The sequence below is a fragment of the Tenrec ecaudatus genome, chromosome 5, assembly GCF_050624435.1.
Source record: "Tenrec ecaudatus isolate mTenEca1 chromosome 5, mTenEca1.hap1, whole genome shotgun sequence".
NCBI lineage: Eukaryota > Metazoa > Chordata > Mammalia > Afrosoricida > Tenrecidae > Tenrec > Tenrec ecaudatus.
Window position 1 is genome coordinate 93508029 of NC_134534.1, and position 24396 is coordinate 93532424.

Consider the following 24396-nt stretch of genomic DNA (forward strand, 5'->3'; position numbering starts at 1 on the left):
TATACACAGTGCCCTGAAACCTGGTACAGCTGAGTCGCCGCTGACTCATGGTGACCCACGTCTGCCCGGGTAGAGCTGTGCTTCACGGAGTTTTTCTGAAAGTAGATTGGTAAGCTCTTCTTCCCCGGGGCCTCGGGTGGACTTTAAACCTCTAGCCTGTAGGTGAGCAGCCCAGGGCTGAACTACATACTCCTGGGGCTCTGCTTCATGTGATCAGTGGAAGCTGCAGAGTGCATGGATTTAGCTTTCTGGGGAAGCTATGAGCTAATACTGCAAGAGCGAGTCTTTATTTCCCCATTGGCCTTCAGGTCGGCTCCAGAACTCATGGCGGCTCGCATGTGGTAAAGACTAGAGCGGCCCCATGAGGTTTTCTTGGCTGTTAACTTTCGCCAGGCTTTCTGCCATGATGCCTTCGGGTGGGTTTGAACTGCCAGTATTCATTAGGTAAGCATTCAACTGCAAACTGTTCTGCAGTCCTCCCGACACCCCTGCCTGGTAGATCTTGTTCCCAGCCAGGGCCGGGATGTTCCCGAATGACAAAGCTGGGAACAAGCCAGGACGTTCTGGCTCCAGGGACTGGGAGCACCCGCTGGTGCCCTGTCATTCTCCTGCCCCAGCAAACCGGCCGGCCCAAAGCGTTTGTGTTTGCGGGGTGCCCTCTTAGGACACAGTGAGCCCCATCTCTTCCATGCAACAGTATTAACCAGTCATGGGGCGGAGCGGGGTCTCTTTAAAGAGGCTCAAAAGAAGGGGCTCTCGCTCGTCCAGTCATTGCTCCACGAGGGACAGGCCCTTTACTCAGTTCTTGCCCCCTCGGCGACCTCATTTACCCAGGAGAGAAGGGACGTGTCACAGACGTGGCATTCACAAGGGGATTTCTCTGGCTCTCCGCACAGCCCCCCGGCACAGAGCGGCTCGTTTTGCCAAGTTCTGGGTGCTTAACAATCCTGCTCACGTGTAAGCCCCACCGCCGCCTAGCCCCAGTCAGAAAGCTCCCGAACTGTCTGTGAGGGACCGGAGCGGTGGGCAGGGAGGGTCTTGGTCTTATCTGCTTCTAGGCAGTGGGAAATCGCCGTCAGGTGCCATTGGGTTGGTTCCGTTGGGTTTGTACAACGGCATGAAACACCTCCCAGCCCTGCGGCGCCCTGCATCCTCGCGATTGTTGTTACTTTGGAGCTCGTTGCTTCAGCCACTGCGTCCATCTAGCTCATTGAGGGGCTTCGTTTTTGTTGCCCCTCCACTCCACGAAGCACAGTGTCCTTCTCCAAGGACTGCCCTCTCCTGACATCGGCCAAAGTGCATGGGAACAGAGTCTCGCCATCCTTGCCTCCCAAGCAGACCCGGTGGTTGGTTCGGGAGCCCTCGGTACCGGCGTTGTTCTTTGCCAGCCCCACAATTGAATATGTGATTCCATTTCCATCTTCACGTTTATGCACTGATGGTGGGTCCAAGCAAGATGAAATCCTGGACAGCTCCCATCTTGTCTTGGCTAATCCTGCCGTTGATGGGTCCAGAGGGGAGGGCTTCGTTGTTGGGCATCTTGAGCTGTAACCCGCACCGAAGGCTGCCATCTTCGGTGGTCACCAGCGAGCCTCCAGTGCTTCCTCACTTTCACTGAAGCCAGCAAGCTGGTGCCATCTGCAGGCCACACGTGGTGAGTGAGTCCTTCTATTCTGATGCCGCATTCTCTGGTGATCTGGCCAGCCTGCACACTGTCCGTCCGTGTGGGAGAGGACAAGCGCTGGCCACAATGACAGTCTGCAGGCACATCTGTGAGCCTCCGCTGCAGGCATAAGCAGGGAAGTGGGCTGCCCTTGGGGTAGGTTTGTGCCTGCAAAGTGGTTGGAGCTGGCAGGAGACGGGAGCTTCGGACCAAAGGTCACCTTGGACTTGGGAGGTGGGGGGGCAGAGAGCACTCTGTGTCAGTGAAGTGTGGCCCGAGAGGGAGCAGGAGGGACCATTACACCCTCGGGCACCTTCGCCAAGAGTGATGTTTTTTAAACTTCAATAAAAGAAAAATAGCATGTATATGTTAGCCTGCTCTTTGATCACACTAGGGCCAGAGTCTCTAGTGGAAATGGTGAAAGGGGGCTGGAGTCACCAGAGGAGGGACTTTCAGAGCCTGGCCCCCTCCAGCTCTGGACCTCAGCAGGACCCTGAGCAGCTGCCCAGACACTCGACTGGGGCCGAGGCTGTGGGCTGGAGAGGGGAGTCCCTGCCCAGAGTTTCCTGCCTGCGGAGAAGGCGGCGCCAGAAACAAGGCCAGTGTTTCCTTTTCAGACAGTGGTGATTGAGGCCATATGTGATCAGGGACTTGGAAATGGAGACAGTGCAGATGCTCACAGGTGTCCTGGCCCTTGGAGACTCCTTCCACTCCCTCTGCTTTCACTTGTTTTGTGCCCCCCCCGCCCCCCCCTTAAACCAATCCCCAGTGTCATGGGACCAGAAAAGAAAGGGAACAAAGGTTCTGTATCTTTGAGAAACTGCTGTAAATCCACTGTGAGGCCACTGGCGGGGTTCGGTGTGGAACTCCCCCGTCTGTGTGGGAGACGGGCTGGGATCCTGGCATCATACTTCAGGCGCAGCCCCCAGCCGGCCTTGGAATGGACTTGGTGACAGGGAGGGAGGGAGAACTGGCTTCAATGGAACTTCCACACGAACACAAACGAGCAAAAAATTTACTTTGAAAAATCAGTTACTGAAACCTGAGCTTGATTTTTTGTGCAACATTTTTGAATTGAAATCTAGTTTTATGTATTCATTTTGAAATCTAATTTTATTTTAAAATGAAGCGCATAGAATTTACCAAATTCAGCTGGCGTAGCCTTCAGTGTCCTACTTGCTATTCGCAGTGGATGCGGGAGCATGGGATTTGGCTCGCTCTCGATACTTGAGTAGTGGACGTGGGATGCTTATTTAGTGGACTTTGGTAAGTCCCTGCATACATATTAATTTATTCACACTGCACATTTAACGATGGTCCAGTAATAGCAAAACAACACAAGGGACCCAAACCCCAAGCCTACCTTAAAGACTACGTAATAAAGAAAACCCACTCAATCTCCCCCCCCCCCCACCTCCTCAAATACTAACATTTGTGAGTTGTGTTTATATCAAAACGGAATGTTTGCAACAAAGTTCTGGTTCTCCAGGCAGCCCGCCGTGCCCCAGTTGGGTATGCCGCAATAACAACGGATTATTTTATTCCACCCCCGCCCCTTCCCCCCGCCCCCGCCAGTCAACCCAGTGTTCTTGAGTGTCTTTTTTCTCAAAAATCATTTTATTGGGGGCTCGTACAATTCTTATCACAATCCGTACATCCATCCATTGTGTCCAGCACATTTGTACATTTGTTGCCATCACCATTCTCAAAACATTTGCCTTCAACTTGAGCGCTTAATATCTGCTGCTCATTTTCCCCCTCGCTCCCCACTGCCCCCTACCTCATGAACCCTTCATCATTCATAAATTATCATTATTTTGTCATATATTACACTGTCTGACATCTCCCCCAACTTCTCTGCTGTCCATCCCCCAGGGAGGAGACTATACGTAGATTCTTGTAATCAGTTCCCCTTTCCCCACCTTCTCTCGAGTGTCTTTTAAGGATACCTTGGGAAACTAAATACCCTTTTTTAAAAAGGCATATGCTATGTCAAGAATGGCATTTAAACCATTTCAATGAAAGCGTATCACAAGACATCATATTCCCATCGGCCCTGGTTGTTGTTTCCAATTGGAATCTCACTCCCAATATCTTAGACTGCAACCATGATTGAGGACATTAAAATGCGATCCCGCAGACTGCAGATGGTGTGCCTTTTCCGATGCTTTTGTGCGGCGCTGCCATGAAGCTGAGCGCTCATTGCAACCCTGCGATGCTCCGGGCCAGAAAGGCGCAGCGCCGTGGTGAGAGCAGTTGGCCAGCCCCCTCCGCAGTTATTGAGCACGACGCTGATAAGGCACTTCAGAACCCTCCAGAATTTCGTGCCCCATGGAAGTCCTTTCACGGGGCCTACTTTGAAAAGATGTCTCTGTGTTTGCTCGTGCATCTACTTCCATCAGAACCGAGAGAGAGAGAAAAAAATAAACCTGAAAGAGAGGGGGCCTGTGGTGGATAAGCAGCCTTCATATAGTTGCTTGGCAGCCCGGAGCTCATGGAACTGGGGTGGAATCCAGGCCCACATGGCCATTCTGTCTAACCTAGGCTAAATGAAGTCCCATTAGTGGGTCAAGAAAACCATGTCCAAACATTCTTCCCTGACTGCCTCCACGAGACTTTTTTCCCCTCTTTTTTTACAACGTGGCATGACTAACTGAAGAATAAATTTGCTATAGAAGTTTGCTAATACAAATACAAAACCTAACAATCTTGAACCAGGTACCTTTTCTTATCAAAATGGATAAGCTCAATGTACAAATGATGCAGAGCACCTGCTCTAAGGGTCTAAAGCGTTCCACCCCTGCCCTTGTGGGCTCCGAGGAACCGGACGGCTAAGGTGCGGTGGGGCAGGCCCAGCTCTGGGAGCTTTCTCTTGGAAAAGTGGGCCACGTGGTTTGTGGAAACGTGTTGAACTGCAATCTGCAAGGTTGGCAGTTCCAAACTACCTGCCGCTTCCTGGGGGAAAGACGGGCTTAAGCAGTTATAATCCCAGACACCCATGGGGGGTCGCTATGGGTCTTCCTCCACTGGATGGCATTGAGTTTGGGTTTCTTTGCTGCTCGCTGGGAGACCCCTTCTGTTCGTCTGGTTGGTGGCACCTGATGTTAAACACTATGTGGCTCCTTTATGCCCTCGTCCGACTGCTCCAGAAGTCGGCAGGGTCAGGATCTTCTGAACAACCAGGAGTCCTTTTGGCCTGTTTTTTTTTTAATGTCTTAGTACACGTGGCCCATTATTGCATGTCTTTAAGAAAATATTATATCAAGAAAACTAGTGAGGAACAGGAAGTTAGAGAGCCTGTCGTTAAGTAGAGTCAGGGGGGCCAGATATGTGAGGCTGTGGGAGCGCCCTTGACTTGTTTTTTTGTTTTGGTGGTAAAATATGTGTAACCCAAAATGTAGCATTTTAACCATTTAAAAATGATTGTGATACATACAAATATAACAAAGCTTTTGTCACCGCAACATATTTTACGTGTACAATTCCGTAACTTTAATTATGTAGTTACATTCATATTATACGGCCCTCACTGCCAACCATTTTCATAAAGGACAGTGGCGTGTTCCCACACACCTTTTGAAGACCCCTTGTGTTTTTCCACCCTCTGCACCGAAACGGAGCCTATAAATCGTAAGCATTTTGAAGTGTACAACGCAATGGCATTTAGCGCATTCATGGCGCGCTCCATTCCCCTTTGCAGTCCCGGATGTTCTCATCTCCCGGAAGGAATCTCCATAGCCCTTAACTGAGTGCCATCAAGTCCATGCCGACTCATAGAGCTGCTCCTGTGAGTTTCCGAGACTGAAGCTGTGTGCGGGAGTAGAAAGCCCTGTCTTTCTCCCGGGGAAAGGCTGGTGGTTTTGAACTGCCAACCTTGCGGATCGGAGTCCAACTCGTAACCACTGTGCTAACAGGGCTCCAAATTCCTTAGCAGGTAGTCCCATTTTATTCTTCCTTCAGGCCCAAGCATCCTGGCTGACTTTTCTTTTGCCTGCTTCTTAAATGTATGTATATCTGGATATATTTTTCTTTCAATTGTCTTTCCCTGTTCCCAGCGCTGTATTAAGTCGGTTTTCCTTTCTGCCTTGGTTGTAGCATCTACGTCATGGGCCTGGTCCTGGAGTGGATCAAGAACAATGGCGGTGCCGCGGCCATGGAGAAGCTGGGCTCCATTAAATCACAAATGATTTATGAGATCATCGATAACTCTCAAGGATTCTATGTGTAAGTCGATGGATTTTTGTCATCTCACGTTTTGCCTGTGTGTGGTTGACTGGGTGCTTGGGAACAAATGGACGCTGAATTGCTGATGAACTTGGATGAGCCTGGCCCCCAAAGTAGGGACATTTCTCACACCACCTTGAGCCCTTGGGAAGCACGGGGCTGCAGCATGGGGCCAAACCCTTACCCCCCTCTTTCCTTTTCCCTGTGTCACTCGGGCAAAAACATGCTCATTTGCCAGAAACTCAACCGGCTTCCGCTGGCAAGGCAGCTCCTGGCATGAATGTGGACGGGTGTCTGTGAGGGCCGTGGGAATGCATGGGCCTTGCGTTCCTTTCTGGTATCAAATAGTCACAGCTTTTGTGGCTTCAATTTATTCTTTCACAGATTGGAGACCAGAAGTCCCGAACCAACATGTCTTTATCGTGTGTACATGTGAGAGCGTTTTGTATATACATTTCCATCTGCAGAATTTACACCCATTTATACTTATTTATCAAAGCCAAAGGAACTCTGGTGGCTTAGTGGGCCACCGATTGAGCTGCTAACTAACCGCCAGGTCTGCCCGCTTGATTCAGCCCAGTGTTGCGTCCTCCTTCTCTTCTGGTTTGGACTAGTGGGTTGCACCTTAGTCTACTAACCGCACAGTCGTCAGTTCAAGCCCACAAGCCACTCCACGGGAGAAAGATGAGGTTTTCTACTCCCGTAAAGTTAGTGTCGGAAACACACGGGTCAGTTTTGTGTCACTCGGTGGTTGTGATTTTAGTTGAGTTTTTTTTGTAACAAAGCTAGGACCCCTTCTTAGCAGACATGAGGTCTGGGGATTTTGTTTGGCTGTCGCAGTAAGCATGACATCATCTGGCTGACAGCGACATAGGCATTTGTGCTGACTTTGACCGTCAGTGAGCCGCGTGGGGGGCAGGAAGAAGGATGCTACAACTGCAACGTAGAACGGTGCGTCTCAATGCACTACCCGTGTGTGTGGTCGTGGTATTCTTCAGATATCGAGTAGCCTGTCGCTGCCACTTCTGCCCTCAACAGACTTGTAGCTTGCTCCTGTCACTGCTTGGCCTGCAGAGCCCCAGTCTCCAGGCCTGGCCTCGGGGTTTCCCTCTCACAGCCGTGGCAGAGAGTCCTGTGCATCTGGGGGAGGGAGCACCCTGACACGAGTGCCTGCTCTGCAGTTCTGTGCACAGAGAGGGAAGTGCTTAGTCCCCAAGAACCTTTCACCCTGGCCCGTGGCCCGTGGGGAGGGGCACCCGAGGGCCCCTCAGTGCTTACTGGAGCCATTTTAGCATGCAGGTTCAGCAGAAACCTGGCCGAGGCTTTTACAGTCCAAGGCTACAGAGTGCAGCGTGAACTTTGAGCAGGGCCGTACTGGTCTGGCTGGCTGAAGCAGGCCTTGAGGGACGTTAGAGAAGAGGGCAGAAGTATTTTCAGGAAGGCGGCGAATAGACCGCACCAAGGTACCCAGGTCTGGGGAGCAGAGAACAAGGTACCCAGGTCTGCCTGGAGGGGATGGCTTATGCTACGATTAGGACATTGGGCCTGAGGCCCGAGAACCTGTCCAGTTTACCTTTTCAAAGGCATTTATCCATGCACACATCCGTCCATGCAGCCACGGCCTCCCGTCCCCTCTCGGCCAGCTTCACGCTGGGCTCTGGGTGCCCTTCTTCGCATGGGGAAGTTGTGTCATTGAACCCCGGCTTGCTGAGAACTGCCTGAGACCCATTGCTCTGTTACATTCTGCTCCACGTGTTTCTCTGGAGACGTGTAGGCACAAAACCAGAGGACAGGTCATGCCACCTGGGGACCCCTGCGCATCTCATTCCTGGGGTTCCTGCCTGTCAGCACCTGTAGGCTGGGCGTTTCCCTACAGGCAGCCTGCTAGGAAGCTAGCAGTGGAAGGTCTGCCCGGAGGGGCCTGCTCCCCTTTCCCATCAGCCCCAGCATCCAGCGCTTCCATATGATCCCTGTGAATAGCCCCGGCCTGGGACTTGAACTTCCTCTGCAGAGTGAACTGCCTTCTGGGAACATCTTGTTTCTATCATCTTCCCCTTGGCTGCCTGCCCAGAAAATGCTGTCTGGGGCTGAGGTCTAGACCTTGTTACTGGAGTTGGCCTTGGGATTCAGCATTGTTTCTCCTCAGAGCCCCTTCCTGATTCTGTAGGCCCCCCCCCCCATTTCCTGGGGCAGCCCTTCAAACGAACAATTGTGGGTGGTTTGTGGGGGGCTGAGCCTGACAGAGACCTGGGAGACCGGGGAAGACAACCAGGGAGGCCAGTGAGTTTACCCCATACAATCCTCGTCCCCCACATGCACAGGCTGACACTGAGTTGAACAACCTCGTGGCATTTGGGATGGGAAGCCTCACGCTGTCACTTACTAACGTGTGACCATGGGCAAATGCCTTCATTACTCCACACTCTAGTTTCCCTGACTCCACTGGACCCAATGATAGTGCACACGACTTCTACAGGTCATAGACATGAAGGGGCTGGCCCGCCCACTGCCACGGAGCAGATTCAGACCCATGGTCACCCTAGATAGAGTTTCCAAGACTGTGACTCTCTTTGGGAGCATAGAGCCTCATTCCTAAAGAGTGGCTGGCTGGTGGATTTGAACCGCTGACCTGACAGTGAGCAGGTCAGCACTTATCCCACGGCAACTCCAGGGTTTCTCCAGGTGAATGAAAAATGGTTATGCATTGGGCTGCGATCCGCATGGTCGGCATTTTGAAACCCCAGCAGCTCCGCAGGAGAGAGACTGGCATTTGTACTCCCATAAAACAGTTACGGTCTGGGAAACCCAAAGGGGGTGGGGGGCGAGTGGTGGGGTCGCTATGAGTCAGCATTGACTCATTGACAGTGAGAGTGCGAGTGATTGTAGGCTCTCAGGTCATGGGTTATCATGCACATTAATTTGTTTATAGCACTGCTTAGAATATAGAAAGCAATCCCAAAGTATTTGGTCTTGAATACTACTTATTGCAATTATAATTCTGTAATGCTTTGTAAATCTTGCTATAGTGGACACAGTTTCTTGTCCTTAATCTTTTTCTCCTCCACCTCTTTCTCAGAGGCGCTGTCTCAGGCCCCGCACGGTCTTTTGAATGGAGAGTGAGTCTTCGGGTTCATGATTTCAGGAAGCTGTTACTGTTGTGATATTTTCTGCCCTCATGGTCGAATGGGCAAACTGCTGGGGATGGGGGAGGGGGGTAAACTAAGTACAGATTTCTAATTCTTCCTTTTTATTTTACTTTTAATTAATTGAAAAGAAACCCAAACCAGCTGCCCTGGAGTCCCCGCCCACACAGGGCAACCCCGTGTGTGTGTGTGTGTGTGTGTGTGTGTGTGTGTGTGTGTGTGTGTGAGAATAGACCTGTGCGCCCTAGGGGTTTTAAGGTGTTTTTTTCCCCCATAACTAGATTGCCAGGCCTTTCTTCTGAGGTGCCTCTGGGTCGACTCAGACCTTCAGCCATTTGTCAGCAGCCAGCACATGAACTGTCTGCACCTTTCAGACTCTCTCTTGCTGAGTTACATGTGCTTTCTGTTGCCCGGCCCCTGTAACAGGCCCCTCCCATTGGATGTGAGAGGCAGTGGAATATAAAAAGATAGCAGGCACTGAATTTTTAATGTGAGTGTCAGCCACGAAGCCATCCTTTAAAGGGAGCGGGGCTGGGATGGTAGGCTTGTTGTCCAGGACCAGACATTCGACTCCTTCCTGCAGCTTCTCTCCTGCCCGAAGGTGTGCACTTGACCCCTATTAACTCGCTCAGGAATTATGTATGTGCCCGCAGGGAGAGCACAGCTTTTCCTGGGGCTTCCACCTCAACTTTTATTTGCTGTTCAATTGTAATGAGTCCTGCCCTGGAGAAGTGCAAGAATCAAATGGAACATGCTTGCACACGGGGGAGAGGGTTCTTACCTGCGGAGTTCGATGACCTTTCTCAGCCAGCATGCCAGCCCCCGTGGCTTTTCTCTTTGGTTGTCAATGGAAAGTGATTTTGGCTGCCGATGTCCCAAGTCGGAACTGAAGTCAAACACTAGCCACTCCTACAGGGAAATTCACTCATCCATTTCTATTTCTGAGGGAGTGGACACACTAGAAGGGGCTCCGGTGGCCCTCTGGGTCAGGCTGCTAACCCTAAGATTAACCGTTCAAACCCAGCAGCTGCTCCATGGAGGAAAGATGAGGCTGGCAGCTCCTGGAAACTCTGTGGGCAGGGTTGCTATGAGTCAGAATAGACTTAGAGGTGGTTTGGGTTTTATATCTATTAAGGGCACTGGTCAAAGTGCTCATCTGCTAACCCAGAGTTTGGCAGTTCAAGCCCGTTCTCTGCTCCCAGGGAGAAAGATGTGGCAGATTGCTGTCATAAGCATTTACCACTGTGGCGGCTTTAAGGGGCCGTTCTACAATGGCCTGTAGGGTCACTATGAGTTAGAGTTGACTTGATGGCAGTGAGTTTGGTTTTTAGTTTTTGGTAATATACATATAAGGCCCTGTGCAAGATGCTGGGAATCAAAGGACAAATTTATTGGATTTAATAGGCTTTAAATTATTTCAGCTGCTTTATATGTAACTGAAACCAAAGCTAGTGCCTTCGAGTTGATTTTTGACTCATTGAGACGTGTACATCTTCATGAGAGCAGGCAACTTTACCTTTCTCTCGTAGAGCCACTCACTGGTGGCCGTGAACCACTGATCTTGTGGTTAGCAGTCTGGTGCTTTCTTGACAGCGACACCAGGGCTTCTTCACATCCTCAAACCCGTCACTCCGACTCATTGCCACCCAGCTGATTCTGATTCAGTGATCGCACAGGTCAGAGTGGAACTGCTCCTGCGGATTTTCCAGACTGAGATGCCTCGTCTTTCTCGCATGGGGTGGCTGGTGGCTTCTCACTGCTGGCCTCGTGGGTAGAAGTACACTTCGCCACCAGGGATAGCCATTTCATCTGTTGGGGCTGAGTTCAACTGGATGGTTCTTCTGCTGGTGTCGCATTGGACTGAAACCATCTGGAGACCCTGCTAGAGCCAGATAGCCATATCTACATGTGTTAGACAGGGTTCTCTAGAGAGACAAAATCAGATTGCTAATATATATGTGTAAATATATATTTATAAAGATAGATATATAACACAAGAAATGAACAGTTAAATTATATACAGATAGATAGATGTATAATACAAGAAATGAACAGTTAAATTATAAAGCAGTACAAATGGCTCAGTGCAACTCACTCCCGTGAGAGAGTTGTGAGACACTGGCAGTCCTTCAAGTCTTGAGGGCCGCCAGTTCGTCCTCTGTAGAGAGAGCTAGGCTAGCCCAGCACAGGCAGCAAACAGCAAGGCAGGTCACCAACTGTCAGTCCCCAGCTCCAGAGATGTAAATTCCAATTGTGTGGTCTTAAAAGGACCTCAACTTAAAGCGACACAGTCCACAGGTTAGGCGTCCCACAGGTAGTGTAGCTTGCAATTTGAGGCACAGAACAAGCAAGGCAGCCACACACTGGTCCGATGAGAGAGACAAGAAAGGCGAGGCTCACCGAGCCGTTTCTCTCTCTGCCCTTCAATGAATCCACATGTGTTTCTCGGCCAGGCTGGCACAATAAGTTAACTCCCTCAGGCAGATAGTCTAAGATGACCACCCTCACATGTCTGGCGGTTGCTGGCTGGGGCTTGCCTCAGTGGCAGCGATGCTTCCAGACGGCAGGAAGAGAAACGGCGAGGCCCCTGGCAGCCTGGCATGGAGTTTCCACAGCATCTCTTCCATTGCCGGGTCTTTGTCAGAGCAAGCCACAGCTTCGGCCCAGGCTCAGAGGTGGATCACACCCGCTTGTGGAAGGAGCTTCAGAGACGTTGTGGCTCTTTAAAATGTACCCCAACATTCTACATGGGGTCATTTAATCCTCATAATAACGCCGAGGGATAGGTTCTATTATTACTCCCTGTAGGATGAGGCAAGTGAGGCACAGAGATGGGTAACTGGCTCAACATCATACGGCCTTGAGGGCACAGCGGGATAAGTACCGTAAGGTTGCTGCTCATAATGACGAAATCTTGTAATCAGATTAGGTTCATCGTATTCCTCTCTTCAGCCTGTAATGGAGAGAAAGGCCGTCATGTTGGAAACTCTGTATCTGTTCTTCCACTCGAACGTCCCCAAACCAAACCGGCTTTGGATCCGTTGGTTCTGACGCTTTGCAACCGGATGTGTTGCCTAGCGGAGCTGCCCTGTGGGCTTTTATTTTGTTTGCAGCCATCTCTGCGGAAGCAGACGCCCGGCCTTTCTTCTGCAGTACTGCCGAGTGCGCCGACCTGGTTGGCTGCAAACAGCGTGCATTCCTCGGCAACCGCGGCTCACTGCAACTAGTCTGACACGCAGGGGACCTGTCCCAGTTCTTAGTGAGGAAACTGAGGTTCATAGAAACGAAGGCATGCAAGAGACCACTGGTTGCCTGTCCCAGATGCGACCGTGTGCGCCCTACAAGCACGGTGTAGATGTGCTAGGGACAGACCCTACAGTTTAGCTTCTTAACCTTCTGCGAAGGGCCCCTCTGGACTCAATGGATAGGTGCTCAGCGGCTCACCGAAAGGTTGACAGTTTAAACCCACTCGGCAGCTCTGCATGAGAAAGACCTGGTGGTCAGTGTCTACAAGGATCCGTCTAGAAAATTCTGTGGTGCAGTTCTACTGTCACATGGAGTTGCTGGATTCAATTTGATGGCACCCAATGACAACCATCTCCTGCTTGTCTCTGTCAAAAAAAAAAAAACAAACTTAAAAAAAATTCTGTTCCATTCCCTCTTTTTTTGTTTTATTTTTAAGAATTCCCCCTTCAAACCATTTTATTGGGAGCTCTCTCCGCTAGCATACCATTCCATAGCTCAATCACACCGGACAGTATTGTGCAACTGCTACCACCACCCGTTTCAAAACATTCTCTCCCTTCTTACGCTTCCTGATATCAGCCCCCCTTTACTGCCCCTCCCCCACCAGACCCCCAGGAACCTTTATTCTACTTGTTGTCTCTATAGGTTCACCTTCTGTTCATTTTTGAATGACAGTCCATACAGGTAGATGGACCAATACATGTTCTGTTTTTGTTTTTGATGTTAAGGTGTCCGGTGGAGCCCCAGAATAGGAGCAAGATGAATGTCCCATTCCGCATTGGCAACGCCAAAGGAGATGATGCTCTAGAAAAAAGATTTCTTGATAAGGCTCAAGAACACAACATGCTGTCCTTGAAAGGGCACAGGTGCGTGAGTATACACATCTTACCCAAAAACTTGTAAGAGAATCGACTTCGTCTTTCACATACAGATTGAAGTGCATCCAGGAGCTAGCATAGCTCTGAGGCGTGCTTATCCCACCGTGTCACCTGTGCTGGGTACCAGCTCTCACAATCTAATGGCCCAAGGGGCGGTTGGGTAATGGCGGGGTAAAAACAATGGTACATCAGACAAGATAAGGTATGCAAGTGGTCACCTCCGGGACCGCTATGACTTCAGGAGCCAGGTCTGTGCAGAGAGAGAGAATATATTTCCAATCAAGGCTTATATGCACTCAGGGGATGTGCAAACCCCTCTAATTCCAGGTAACCACATACTTAACAAAGTAGGCTCTACCCGAACCCTAAAAGTCCCTGAGTACTTAGAGAAGTAGCCTAACACCAGTTCTCAGGGCAGGTAAGGGGAGTGGCTGTCCTCAGAGCCAGAGCAGTAGCACAGGTCAGCTCCTGTAGTTAATGCTTCGGACTACATAGCAATCAGCCATGTGCTTGTAAAAGGTGACTGTAAGGTAGCACTATGATGGGAGGAGATAGTAGGGAGCAATATTGATTATGAGAATGTGATTGGGACTCACTTCCAACTCACAAGGGTGAAGGCCTCCCTCCACCCCAGAAACACAGCGTGCCAGGCTTCTTAATATATGAGAATAAAGGATTCATCCGTCTACACTCTCTTCCTGTCCTCTGCTTCCCACAACCTGGCCTCCCCCCACCTCCCCAGCTTCATGGAGCCTGGCAACTTCCTTGCAGGGCTCAGGGGCAAGTGTCCAGTGGGGGTCACAGAAGGGAAGACTGACATCTTTATAATTTTTTTCAATCAAGAGGAGCTCTGTTCTCTCTGTATTTACCTATTTGGAGTTACCTGTAAGATTTTTGTTTCTGAAAACAGCCATTCTTCTGAAATACACTTGAAAACTGCGCATCTGAAATACCTTCAAGGCTCCTCACCCACGTGGAGCGTTTCAGGCGTAGATCAGAGCCCTGTGACACAGAAGGGCGATATTCTGGGCACCGCGACACTTGTCTCTAGGTTTTGCTTTTGCTGCCCAAACCTTTCAGTCATGTCCAATCGCATCATCACACCGTAGATGGGGATGAAACCATTCCGGCCGGGGCGTGTGTCCTTTACGGATGCAGCGGTTTCTCCTTGGGCACGGCCCTCCTGTGGGAGTCTCTCAGGTTCCATGGTTCTCCAGCGCAGAGGGAGGCGCTTCCAAGGCCGTCAGCACAGCAGCCGCCACCACTGCAGCCTTACCATGCTCTCTGAATGCCGATAAGAAGACATTGGCACACTTGATCTATGCGTTAAGTTTCTTCAGTAATTTTTCCATTGTCCTGTATTCCTTGAGTCTGTTCCGTCTAGTAGGGAATCCCTGTCACTCCATGTGAACATCTATGTAAAGTAGTAACTTGTGTATTTTATGAGCAACGCATGTTGTCACGCACGCGAATAGCACCAGGCATCATGAGAGGCCTGCACCTCAGGGCACGCTGGCTCCTGCTTCTAACTCGCCTGCACTGGATGGCGTAGTGAGCAGTCAAATGCCCTATTTAACTTTTAAAATAGTCTTCAGCATTTTTTGTTTCCTCTGCCAACAGTGAAGGTTTGCATTGTTTTTGTGTTCTTCGGTGCTGTTGGTTCAGTTCCTACTCTTAGCGACACTGTGTTCATTAGAACGAAACACTGCCTGGTCCCGGGCCGTCCCCACAGTTGTTATGTCTGAGCCCGTTGTTGCAGCCACGGTGTCAGTGCATCTTGGTGAAGGTTTTCCTCTTTTTCGCTGATCTCTGCTTTACCAAAATCTGGTCTCCTTTTCGTAGTATTCCATTGACCTACCATTCATATGTCACACACTTCAGTAGTCTGGTCATATCAAAAAGAGTTGTACAACCGTCACCACTATCAGTTTCAGAGCATTCTGTTCCTTTCTGTACGCATTGCTTTCCCTTTCCCCAATAAACCATTAATTCAATTGCTGTCCCTCGAGATTTACATCTCTTGGATTTCATATACTGGAAAAGAGAAAAGACCACCCCCCAAAAACAAACAAACAACACCACACGATAACAAAATAAACCAGAGAAAAACCTCAACTGAAAAGAAAATAGGAAATATTAAAGATCAGAACAAATTTTAAATGGGTCAGAAAGGAAATCAAGTAAAAAGGTGCTGGATCATCACCTGACCGGTTTGCAGGAATCCACTCCCTTTGCGCTCTGGACACAGTGAGGTTATTCCCAAGGAATCACGGCCAGAGCAGTCACCAGAGGCTCCATCCACACATATTCCCCCTTTATTGTTTTTACTGTTTTTAATATGATACAACTTTAGAATGGATCAGATGATAAGGTATCACATTTAACCTGACGACATCTGCTATAATAGTCCCTCCTGATAACATTTTCCAAAAGTGTTTGAGATAAAGTGTCACCATCCTTGCTTCTAAATTCCAAGACACATTGTTTCTTCTGTTGCCAGGTCCTGGACTTTCAGTATCCTTTGCCAGCATCATAATTCAGTTCTTCTCTGGTCTTCTCTTTTTGTTGTTTAGGTTTGAAAATACCCTGGCTTAGGTCGAGGGCACTGTGCTAGTCTGGGTAGACTAGGAAAACAAATTCATGGACACACATGTGTATAAGAAAGGTTTATATACAAGAGCAGCTGACTATTGAGAAAACACCCCAGCCCAGTCCAGATCAAGTCCCTAAGTCTGTTATTAGCCCATATGTCTGATACCAGTCTAGGAAGTCCTCTTCAGACCCATGAAACACATGAAGTGACGCAGAATGCAGGAGAATCACAGGCCAGTGGCTGCAAGGTCAGTGGTGGTGGAAGCATCTCAGCGCTGGCAGGGGTCTCCGCGTGGCTCCTCCAGAACCCAGGGCAGCAACAGGGCAGGTCCATGTGGCTTCTCCTCAGGGGTGTCTCCCAGGAGCCTTGTCAGTAGAGAGTCTCCAAGTGAGTGAGCAGAGAGAGAGAGAGAGAGAGAAATTGTCTCCTGCCTCCAAGGAGGAAAATCCAGGATTTCCCAGAATTCTCAGGAGAAAGGCTATGCCTACACAGAGACCTCATTGACTATGATCTGATTGACAGACTTGGCTCCACCCCTTCACTCTTAATCCTCTCGAATCCCAAATTGATACCAGATTATGTAACAACCACAGGGCCCTTAGTCCTCAGTGTGTTCTTTCACACTGTAAAGAAGTTGTGTGTAGCTGATTTGCCCAATGCAATCCATCGATCGCTTGTTTTCTTCCGTGACCGTTTCTTCTATGAATGCTGGGCAGCTTCCGTCTTTTCTCCATGTCTCCTGTGTTATCTCTTGGTCTAGTTGTGAGGGTTCTGGTTTCCTTTACACTGAGCTGTAATCTGTCCTGAAGAGTTGTATTTCTCATTCAAAGTATGACCGTGATGGGCCTGCAGCTCCCATGGGTGAATTTCCTCATGACTGAGGTGCCTAAGTTCCCAGCTACCTTCAGAGTTGGACAAAATGAGCTCAGGTGCTCCTGGGCTCTGGAGCAGGTAGCCGGGAAGAGGATTGTCTCAATTCCAGTTTAGGTAGCTGCATTCATCCTCACGGCCGGGTCTTTGGTTGTTCCAGGTCTGTGGGGGGCATCCGAGCCTCTCTGTACAATGCCGTCACCACCGAAGATGTTCAGAAGCTGGCCGACTTCATGAAAAACTTTTTGGAGATGCATCAGCTGTGAGCGCCTCCTGGCCAGTGAACAACGCGCAAGATCTAAAAAGACAAGCACACGGTGTACCGCAACGGTGTTTCTCTCAGACGGATGCCCTTAATATAGATTCTCCTCCTTTCCAACAGCAGCGAACCGTGAGAGCCTCCGGAGCCCTGCGGATGGGTGGGTCGTCATGGCTACTCTGCTGACGTCACTGGAAGCATTCTTTAAGTCTTCTTGCTTTGCTAACGAATTTGAGCTGCTTTGGTCTTTCCTACCCCTGTTGTTACTTCCCCCCTAGCTAGATCTCAGTTTTCCACCACGCTTGTGGGCCGAGTCCCGCACACTGCAGCTGATTATTTCTGGAGGCCCCCAGACTCGCAGGATGGAGGGCTGGTGGGGGCCACTCGGTGCTGCAAGATCCGCTCCCAAAGGACAGCTGCTGGTTCATGTCACCCATAGGGTGAGCACTTGGGACTTCCTAGCCAGAGTACACTGCAGGTGTATAAGCTGTGCCTCTTAGAGTAACGAGAAAGGCAACCTGCATTTTATATCGCGGGGTCTGTTTTTAACACCATATCATTTGTATCTCTGTGCATTTAGTTGACAGCATCGCCACCTGCGGTGACAGATGTAGAAGACTTTTCGAGATTGCTAGAATCCTTGACACCCACGCATCCCAGTTCTGCCCGCTTGCCGTCGCCTGTTCTTCCTCTTTGCAGGAGCGCGGAGAGATTGGTTCTCAGTCGATTGCTGTTGCTGATAGTGCCTTCAACATGAAAGTCTGATAAGCTCCCTTCCCCTTTGTCCACTGGACAGCTCTCCCTCCTCCTGTTTCAGCGGCGCTAAGGCTGTGAGTTCCGGGAGCATCTTTCGCAGGAGTCCTTGCCCGCTCTGTGCCTCCATTGTCACTTGGTCAAACATGTTTATGTTAAATGTGTGACGAACATTAAAGTACTCAAATGGCTGAACCTTGTTGGTGGGTTTCTCTGCCTGCTTTTTAGACATGTTCTTATTTCAAACTCTCCGATGGGGGAAGGGAGAAGACAAAAAAGAAACCAAAGCACTTGAATTTGAACATAGGACCTGAAAATGGCCATTTAGCTTAATGAAAGATGTAAAATTTAAATCCTAGGTATTCGTACACACACAATGATTTTAATGTATGGTATGTATATCAGCAAAACCCCTTCCGACGTTGCTCTTGGTATATGACTGTGAGCCTGCTCAGCTACGCTAGAAAGGTGCCGCTATGGGTTTTGAGCTTTCGCCTGTGTCCCATTGGCTTGTTAATCAGACCATACTGATTTCCTGCCCTAACGCTGCACCATCTCTCGGTGTTGCTGGGTCAACTCACAGCCTCCCAGTCTTCGTTTCCCTGGCCTGTAAGGCGAGGCTTGAAATATTAGCCCCACCTAAGACAGGGATGCTCAAGGGTTTAAAACAAGGCCAAGGCTCAGTGTTTCACGGGAGCAATAACTACATTGTAAGTAACAAATTCAGCCTGCCCATGGAATCCAACTATATGTTCCATATGTAATGGCATCACTCGCAGACAACCTTCCTTTCTCAGCTCTCCTTGGATGCTTGCACATCGCCGTCCCTTCCCCACAGCATTCCTGTCTGCAATCCTGTTCCCATTCTCAGCCCACCCTGCTGTGTCTGCCCTCCGTGGATTACCTCCGGAATGACCTGAGTGTCAACTTCCTCCTCCCTGCAACCGACTCCGCCTCACTCTCCCTCCTGCTCCCTGATGTGTACAAGAAGCCCAGGCTGCTCACCCTGAGAGGCACCAGCCTCCCGTCTGGCCAGATCTCTTATCCCCTCTGCGTTCTGGTTCTCTGCATGTGCCCCACACTGCCCGCGCTGTGACTTAATCATCTTCTGAAACGAAAAATGTTCCTATTTCCGTTCAGCAAGGACCAACTTGCTGAAGGGACTCCTGCCAACCTCATTCTGCCTCTGCTTCCGTTGCCTCTGTTGGAGCAATGTTCTTTTTCTCTGTTCTTACGAGGTGCTTTGATTCAATCAGAACCAAAATTCAACCCAGTTGCCATCGAGTTGATCCCAATTCATGGTGACCTTATGTGTGTCCGAGCTGAACTGCATTCCGTTGGGTATAGTTTTCAGTGGTTGATCTTTCAGAAGCAGAACGCCAGGCCTTTCTTCTGAGGTGGCTCTGGGCCAACTCTCAGTAGCTGCTGAACTCTTAACTGTGTCCTTTATCCCGTCAGATTATCTCCTTCTGGTCTGCTCAGCGTTGTGCTTACTTGCCTCCCATAGTGAAACCGGAAAGCAGCAAGTTTATCAACCAATAGCACCTGAGACTTGGCCTTTCTCTTTGTCGAAGCTCAGTAATTGCCTGTTTAATGAATGGAAAGGCTTACATGGTTCACATTGGTCTGTCATCTCACAGAATAAAAACCAGAATACAATTCAATTTCATTCCCCACTAAAATGAAGCATGGTTCTGTGGTTGAACGGGACACCGAAGGCACTGGAGGGAGGGCCCCCAGACTCATCCTTAGAAACAGGTGAAGACTTTAGAAAGGGTTGTCAACTGGCTCTGTATCAGAGGTGATCCCTAGTGTCTGGCAGGGCAGGAGACAGGAGCACACGTTGCTGACAGATAGATTTGACCTTTATATCGCCAGTGAATGGAGTGATGCCAATATGCTGGCCACGTGGAAAGGTGGAAGGGGGGAGATAAGGATACAGGCTCCCTGGACAGCAGATTGTGGGGGCTAGCACAGACTGGTCTTTAAGATGAAAAACAAAAAGAGACAAATGATGTCCCTGTCTGAAGCTTTGGAAAGGGTGTGTCAGGGATGGGCCCCATTGATCCTTTGTTTTAGTTCGTGCTGTCATGTGCCCTTAACTCCTTTCTGACTCAGGCACTCGATGTACCACAGAGCAAGGTCCCGTCCAGCCCTGCGCCATCTTCACAAGCGTTGTTGTTTTACAGCCTGTTGTTGCAGCTGCAGTGTCAATCCATCTTGTTGAGATTCCCCCCCCCCTTCTTTTTTGCTGACTCCATTTTATCAAGCAAGATCTATTTTTCCGGGATCTGGTTTCTCCTGATAACATGTTGCAAAGTACATAAAACAAAGTTTGTTCCCCTCCCATCTAAGAAGCATTCAGGCTGTACTTGCAAGATAATTTTGTTTCTTCTTCTAACCAAAACTCAAATTAAAAAAACGAGCAAATCTGAACTCACTGGCATCAAGTTGATTCCTACTCAGTCTTTATGGCAGCGTTTGGTGGGTTTGAACTTTTCGCTAGCCGTCCAAGGGGAGGGACAATATTTTTTAAGAACACCATAATTCAAATATCAAATGCAACATTTCATTGTTCTTCCTTTTTTTATTGTCTTGCTTTCTCATGCTCATCAAAACACCTTGGCTTGGCTTACGTGTGCCTTAAACCTTAAAGTGCCATCTTTGCTTTTTAATACAGTGTGAGAGTTGCATAATCTGGTGTCAATTTGGGACTTCAGGGGATTAAGAGTGAAGGGGTGGAGTCTAGTCTGTCAATCGGGTCATAGCCAAAGAGTCCTCTGTGTGGGCATGGCCTGAGAATTCTGGGAACTCTGGCATTTTCCTCCTTGAAGCATTTTCTCTCTCTCTGCTCACTCCCTGAGATGATGCTCTACTGACAAGACACATGGCACTATGCCCTGGGAGTTGGACAAGCCACATGGACCTGCCCTGAGACAACCTCTGGAGCTGGAGAAGCCATGCAGAAACCCCTGCCAGCGCTGAGATGCTTACAACGCCACTGGATCCAGAAGAGATCTAACCCACTGGCCTGTGATCTTCCCGCATTAGGCATCGTTGCATGTATTTTGTGAGGATTTTATGGATTGGTATTGGCTATATGGGCTAATATCGAATTTATGGGCTTGGACTCTACTTGGTAGGGATGCTTTCTCTTTTTTTGGGGGGTACTTTCTTAATGTATAATTTTTATATAAAACTCTCTTATACACATGTGTTTCTACGGATTTGTTTCTCTAGTCAACCTGGACTAACATGATACCTTGGGAGTGGGGTACTAGAAAAATAAATCATAGAGGTGGAGAGTAGATGTTTGACTTCTGCCTCATGGTAGTGTTTCTTCTTGGGCTAGCCAAGTCAGATACGTCCATGCAGTTTACTGGGTTTTCTGGAAAGAACATGGGAAGTTTTGATTCTTTTTATTCGTTGTAGTTTTGGTTATTCCTATTTGAAATGGCAAAAATGAATGTGATTAATTTTGAGCTCGGGGTGAAATTGCTGTTTGGATTTCTCAGAGATGCTACTAAGTGAAAATGGCTGACAGAAGGTCAAAATAGCTGACAGAAAGCCTGGCTCTGGTTTGATGCTCTCCGAGGCCTAATTCATATTTTTGTATAAGTACAATGGGTTAGATAAGGATCTAGATATGCTAGATAAGGATTGAACTTGACTGTTTTAAGAATTGAGTTTATTTTATTTATTTTTTTTATAAGGAAGAGATTTATATACAAGAGCAATTGAACATTGAGAAAACATCCCAGCCCAGGCCAGATCAAGTCCATAAGTCTGATATTAGCCGATACCAATCTATAAAGTCCTCTTCAGATTCACGAAACACATGCAATGACACCGAATGTGGAAGATCACAGGCCAGTGGGTAGAAAGTCTTAGGATCCAGTGGCAGTGGAAGCATCTCAGTATTGGCAGGGGTCGCTGCATGGCTCTCTGCACACAGGGCTACATCAGGGTGGGTCCATGCATCTTGCCAGCTGCTATGTCTCCCAGGGTGTAGCCAAGAATTGAGTTTAATATATGATTCTACTTTGTTTATACTGATTTCTTCTGATTATTATTTTGAATATAAGGACTTATAGGAATGATTTTGGGAAGTATGAAAATAGAGAGCTTGCAAGCCCTCTTCCCTTGAGCCATTAATTTGATCTTTAGATGGGTATAGGACACACCTGGGAAGAAGGCTCTGAACGTTTAAGCCCCACCCAGTGCTTTGGAGTACTCAGGATATTTGCATTCCAAGAGATCTGCCTAAGGGCAAGATTGAAGAAAAAAAGGAACTCTTTGGTTATTTGAAGTTTGAACTATAGTGGTTTTGTCAGAGCTGGAAAAAATCTGGAACCATGAAGAAAACTCCTTTCTAGGTCTGAATGTTAAAGGAGGCCTGTGGCAAGCTGAAATACTTGTTAGGCGACCACCTGGATCCACTTATTGAGTGGAAGTGGCAGAAATGCAGCAATAAAGAGATGTGTTGAGTTTGGTCACTGACACCCGTGGACCTGGATTACAGGAACTAGAGGAGAAGACCAGAGTGGGTTGAATGGTCTGAAATTCATGACCTAGCACAAGAGGGCTAGGCTTGAGCCCATGGACTAAAGGCCAAGCAACCAATGGGCACCCTGGTGAGGATAAGTGAGGTAGCCCACATTGAGTTGATCAGAACCCGACTAGATGAAGAGAAGATATTTGAGCCTGTGAACTGGTGCATATTGCTGCAGACTTTATGGATGGTCTGCCCTGATTTGACTTTGCTTATGGATGCGGATTTCACAAGGTTCCAAGTGGAATGAAGATTCTTCACGTCAAAGAATATGATTGTCTCCTCAGAGCACTGGGTTGATGTAAGTGGGCAGTATAGAAATTTGATACCCAAAATTGGGGGGTTAAAGGCATAAAGTGGTTGACTTACAAACTTTTATAGGTGAGTCAATATATTCATAGGATTATAGGATTAAGGTGTAGTTGTTACTTCCACCTACTTAATAGCAATTGTTAGGCATCAGATATTTTTGTTTTGTTACTTATGGAATATTATGTTTAAATGAGGGTGGCACATATGGAATTGTATGCATTTTAGTTTATCCTGTTAGGCACAGAGATGATTCTATTGTTTGTTTGAAAATTACCATATATACTCGAATATAAGGCAACCCAAGTATAAGCCGAAGTACCTAATTATTACCTGGGAAACCATAAAAACTGACTTGAGTATAAGCCTAGGGTAGAAAATGCAGAAGTTATTGGTGAGTTTCAATAATCAAAACAAATGACAGTAAAATTACTAAAAATTGAGACATCAGTGGGGTAATGTATCTAAATATTTATTTTAAATAAAAAACAAAAAGACAACAGGTCCCAAGGGGAGGGTATTGTTTATATCTCCACAGGAAAAGAGGGACCAGACTTCAACGCAGTGCCCCAAGGTGTGAATGCAACATTCTGGCGTGGAGTAGGGAACCAGTGGAGAGGTCTGGGGGTCTGGCCCCAGTACCAAATACTAAGTAGATGCCATCCCCTCCCCCAGAAGAATTTATTTCAAAGGACAGCATTGAGAGAGGGACATATCTGATTGGAGCATACAGAGCAGATGAAGGGGGAGTAGGAGAGAGCGGAGCACATCCTGGCCCACCAGGCCCTGAGGACGATGAACTCAATTAGAGCAGCCAGTCCACAGAGAGGACCACATCGCTAGCCCCACTATGAGACATGACATCCCTCACTGACCCATGGCCCTGCGGGGGACAGCACCGGAGACACTGGGAATTGTGCCCAACCTGATCCCACCACACCGAGGCAAACACTGGGGGAATGGAGCGGCAAGGTCCCCAGGGAATACTGAAGGTGGACTTTGGAGCCAGGGCATGGTGCCCCAACAGACTGGACTGGAAAACACTCCTAAAGGCCAACAAATGATCCTTGAACTAACTACAAGCTTTTCTTTCTTGTTGTGTTTTGTTTTGTTCGTTGTCAGTGGCTTCTTTTTTGTTTGTTGTATATTGTTTGGTTTTGCTCTGTCTTGTTTTTGTGCATGTTATTATCTGCAGGTCTGTCTAAGTAAGATAGGCTGTATGAACAAGCTGGAGGAGAAACAACAGGACTGACAGTTCTGGGGGAAATGGGATAGGGGGAGGTGGGGGGTAAGGAAGTGGTGTTAACAAATCCAGGGACAAGGGAACAATAAGTGATCCAAATTGGTGTTGAGGTGGGTGTGGCAGGCCTGGTAGGGCATGATCAAGGGTAAGGTAATGAAGGGGTATTGCTGAAACCCAGGTGGGGACGGACCATGCTAATGGGACAGGAGGAAAGTCAAGAGAAATAGAGGAAAGCTAAGAGTCAAGGGGCATTTATAGAGGTCTAGACAAAGACATGTACATATACAAATATATATATGAGGATGGTGAAATTGATCTATGTGCCTATATTTATAGGTTTAGTATTACATTGGCGGAAGGACATTGGGCCTCTATTCAAGTACTCCCTCAATGCATGAATACTTTCTTCTATTAAATTGGCATTCTGTGATGCTCACCCTCCCAACACAACTGCTGAAGACAAAGCGGGTGAATAAGCAAATGTGGTGAAGAAAGCTGATGGTGCCCGGCTATCAAAAGAGATAGTGTCTGGGGTCTTAAAGGCTTGAAGATAAACAAGCGGCCATCTAGCTCAGAAGCAACAAAGCCCACATGGAAGAACACACCAGCCTGTGTGATTACGTGGTTATCAGGCATCAAAGAACAAAAAATCATTGGGTGCAC

At 48.4% G+C, this 24396-nt stretch overlaps 1 protein-coding gene across 1 annotated transcript in view; it reads left to right on the forward strand.

The window, feature by feature from the left end:
• The window catches only part of PSAT1 (phosphoserine aminotransferase 1), a 29077-nt gene extending 11257 nt beyond the window's left edge, over positions 1-17820 (forward strand). Inside the window, exons 7-9 of the mRNA XM_075549761.1 lie at positions 5759-5887; positions 13005-13142; positions 16778-17820. Coding sequence (XP_075405876.1) covers positions 5759-5887; positions 13005-13142; positions 16778-16883 — 373 coding nt within the window. The 3' untranslated portion in view covers positions 16884-17820. The remainder of the gene's footprint in view (positions 1-5758; positions 5888-13004; positions 13143-16777) is intronic.
• Positions 17821-24396: the final 6576 nt, after the last annotated feature.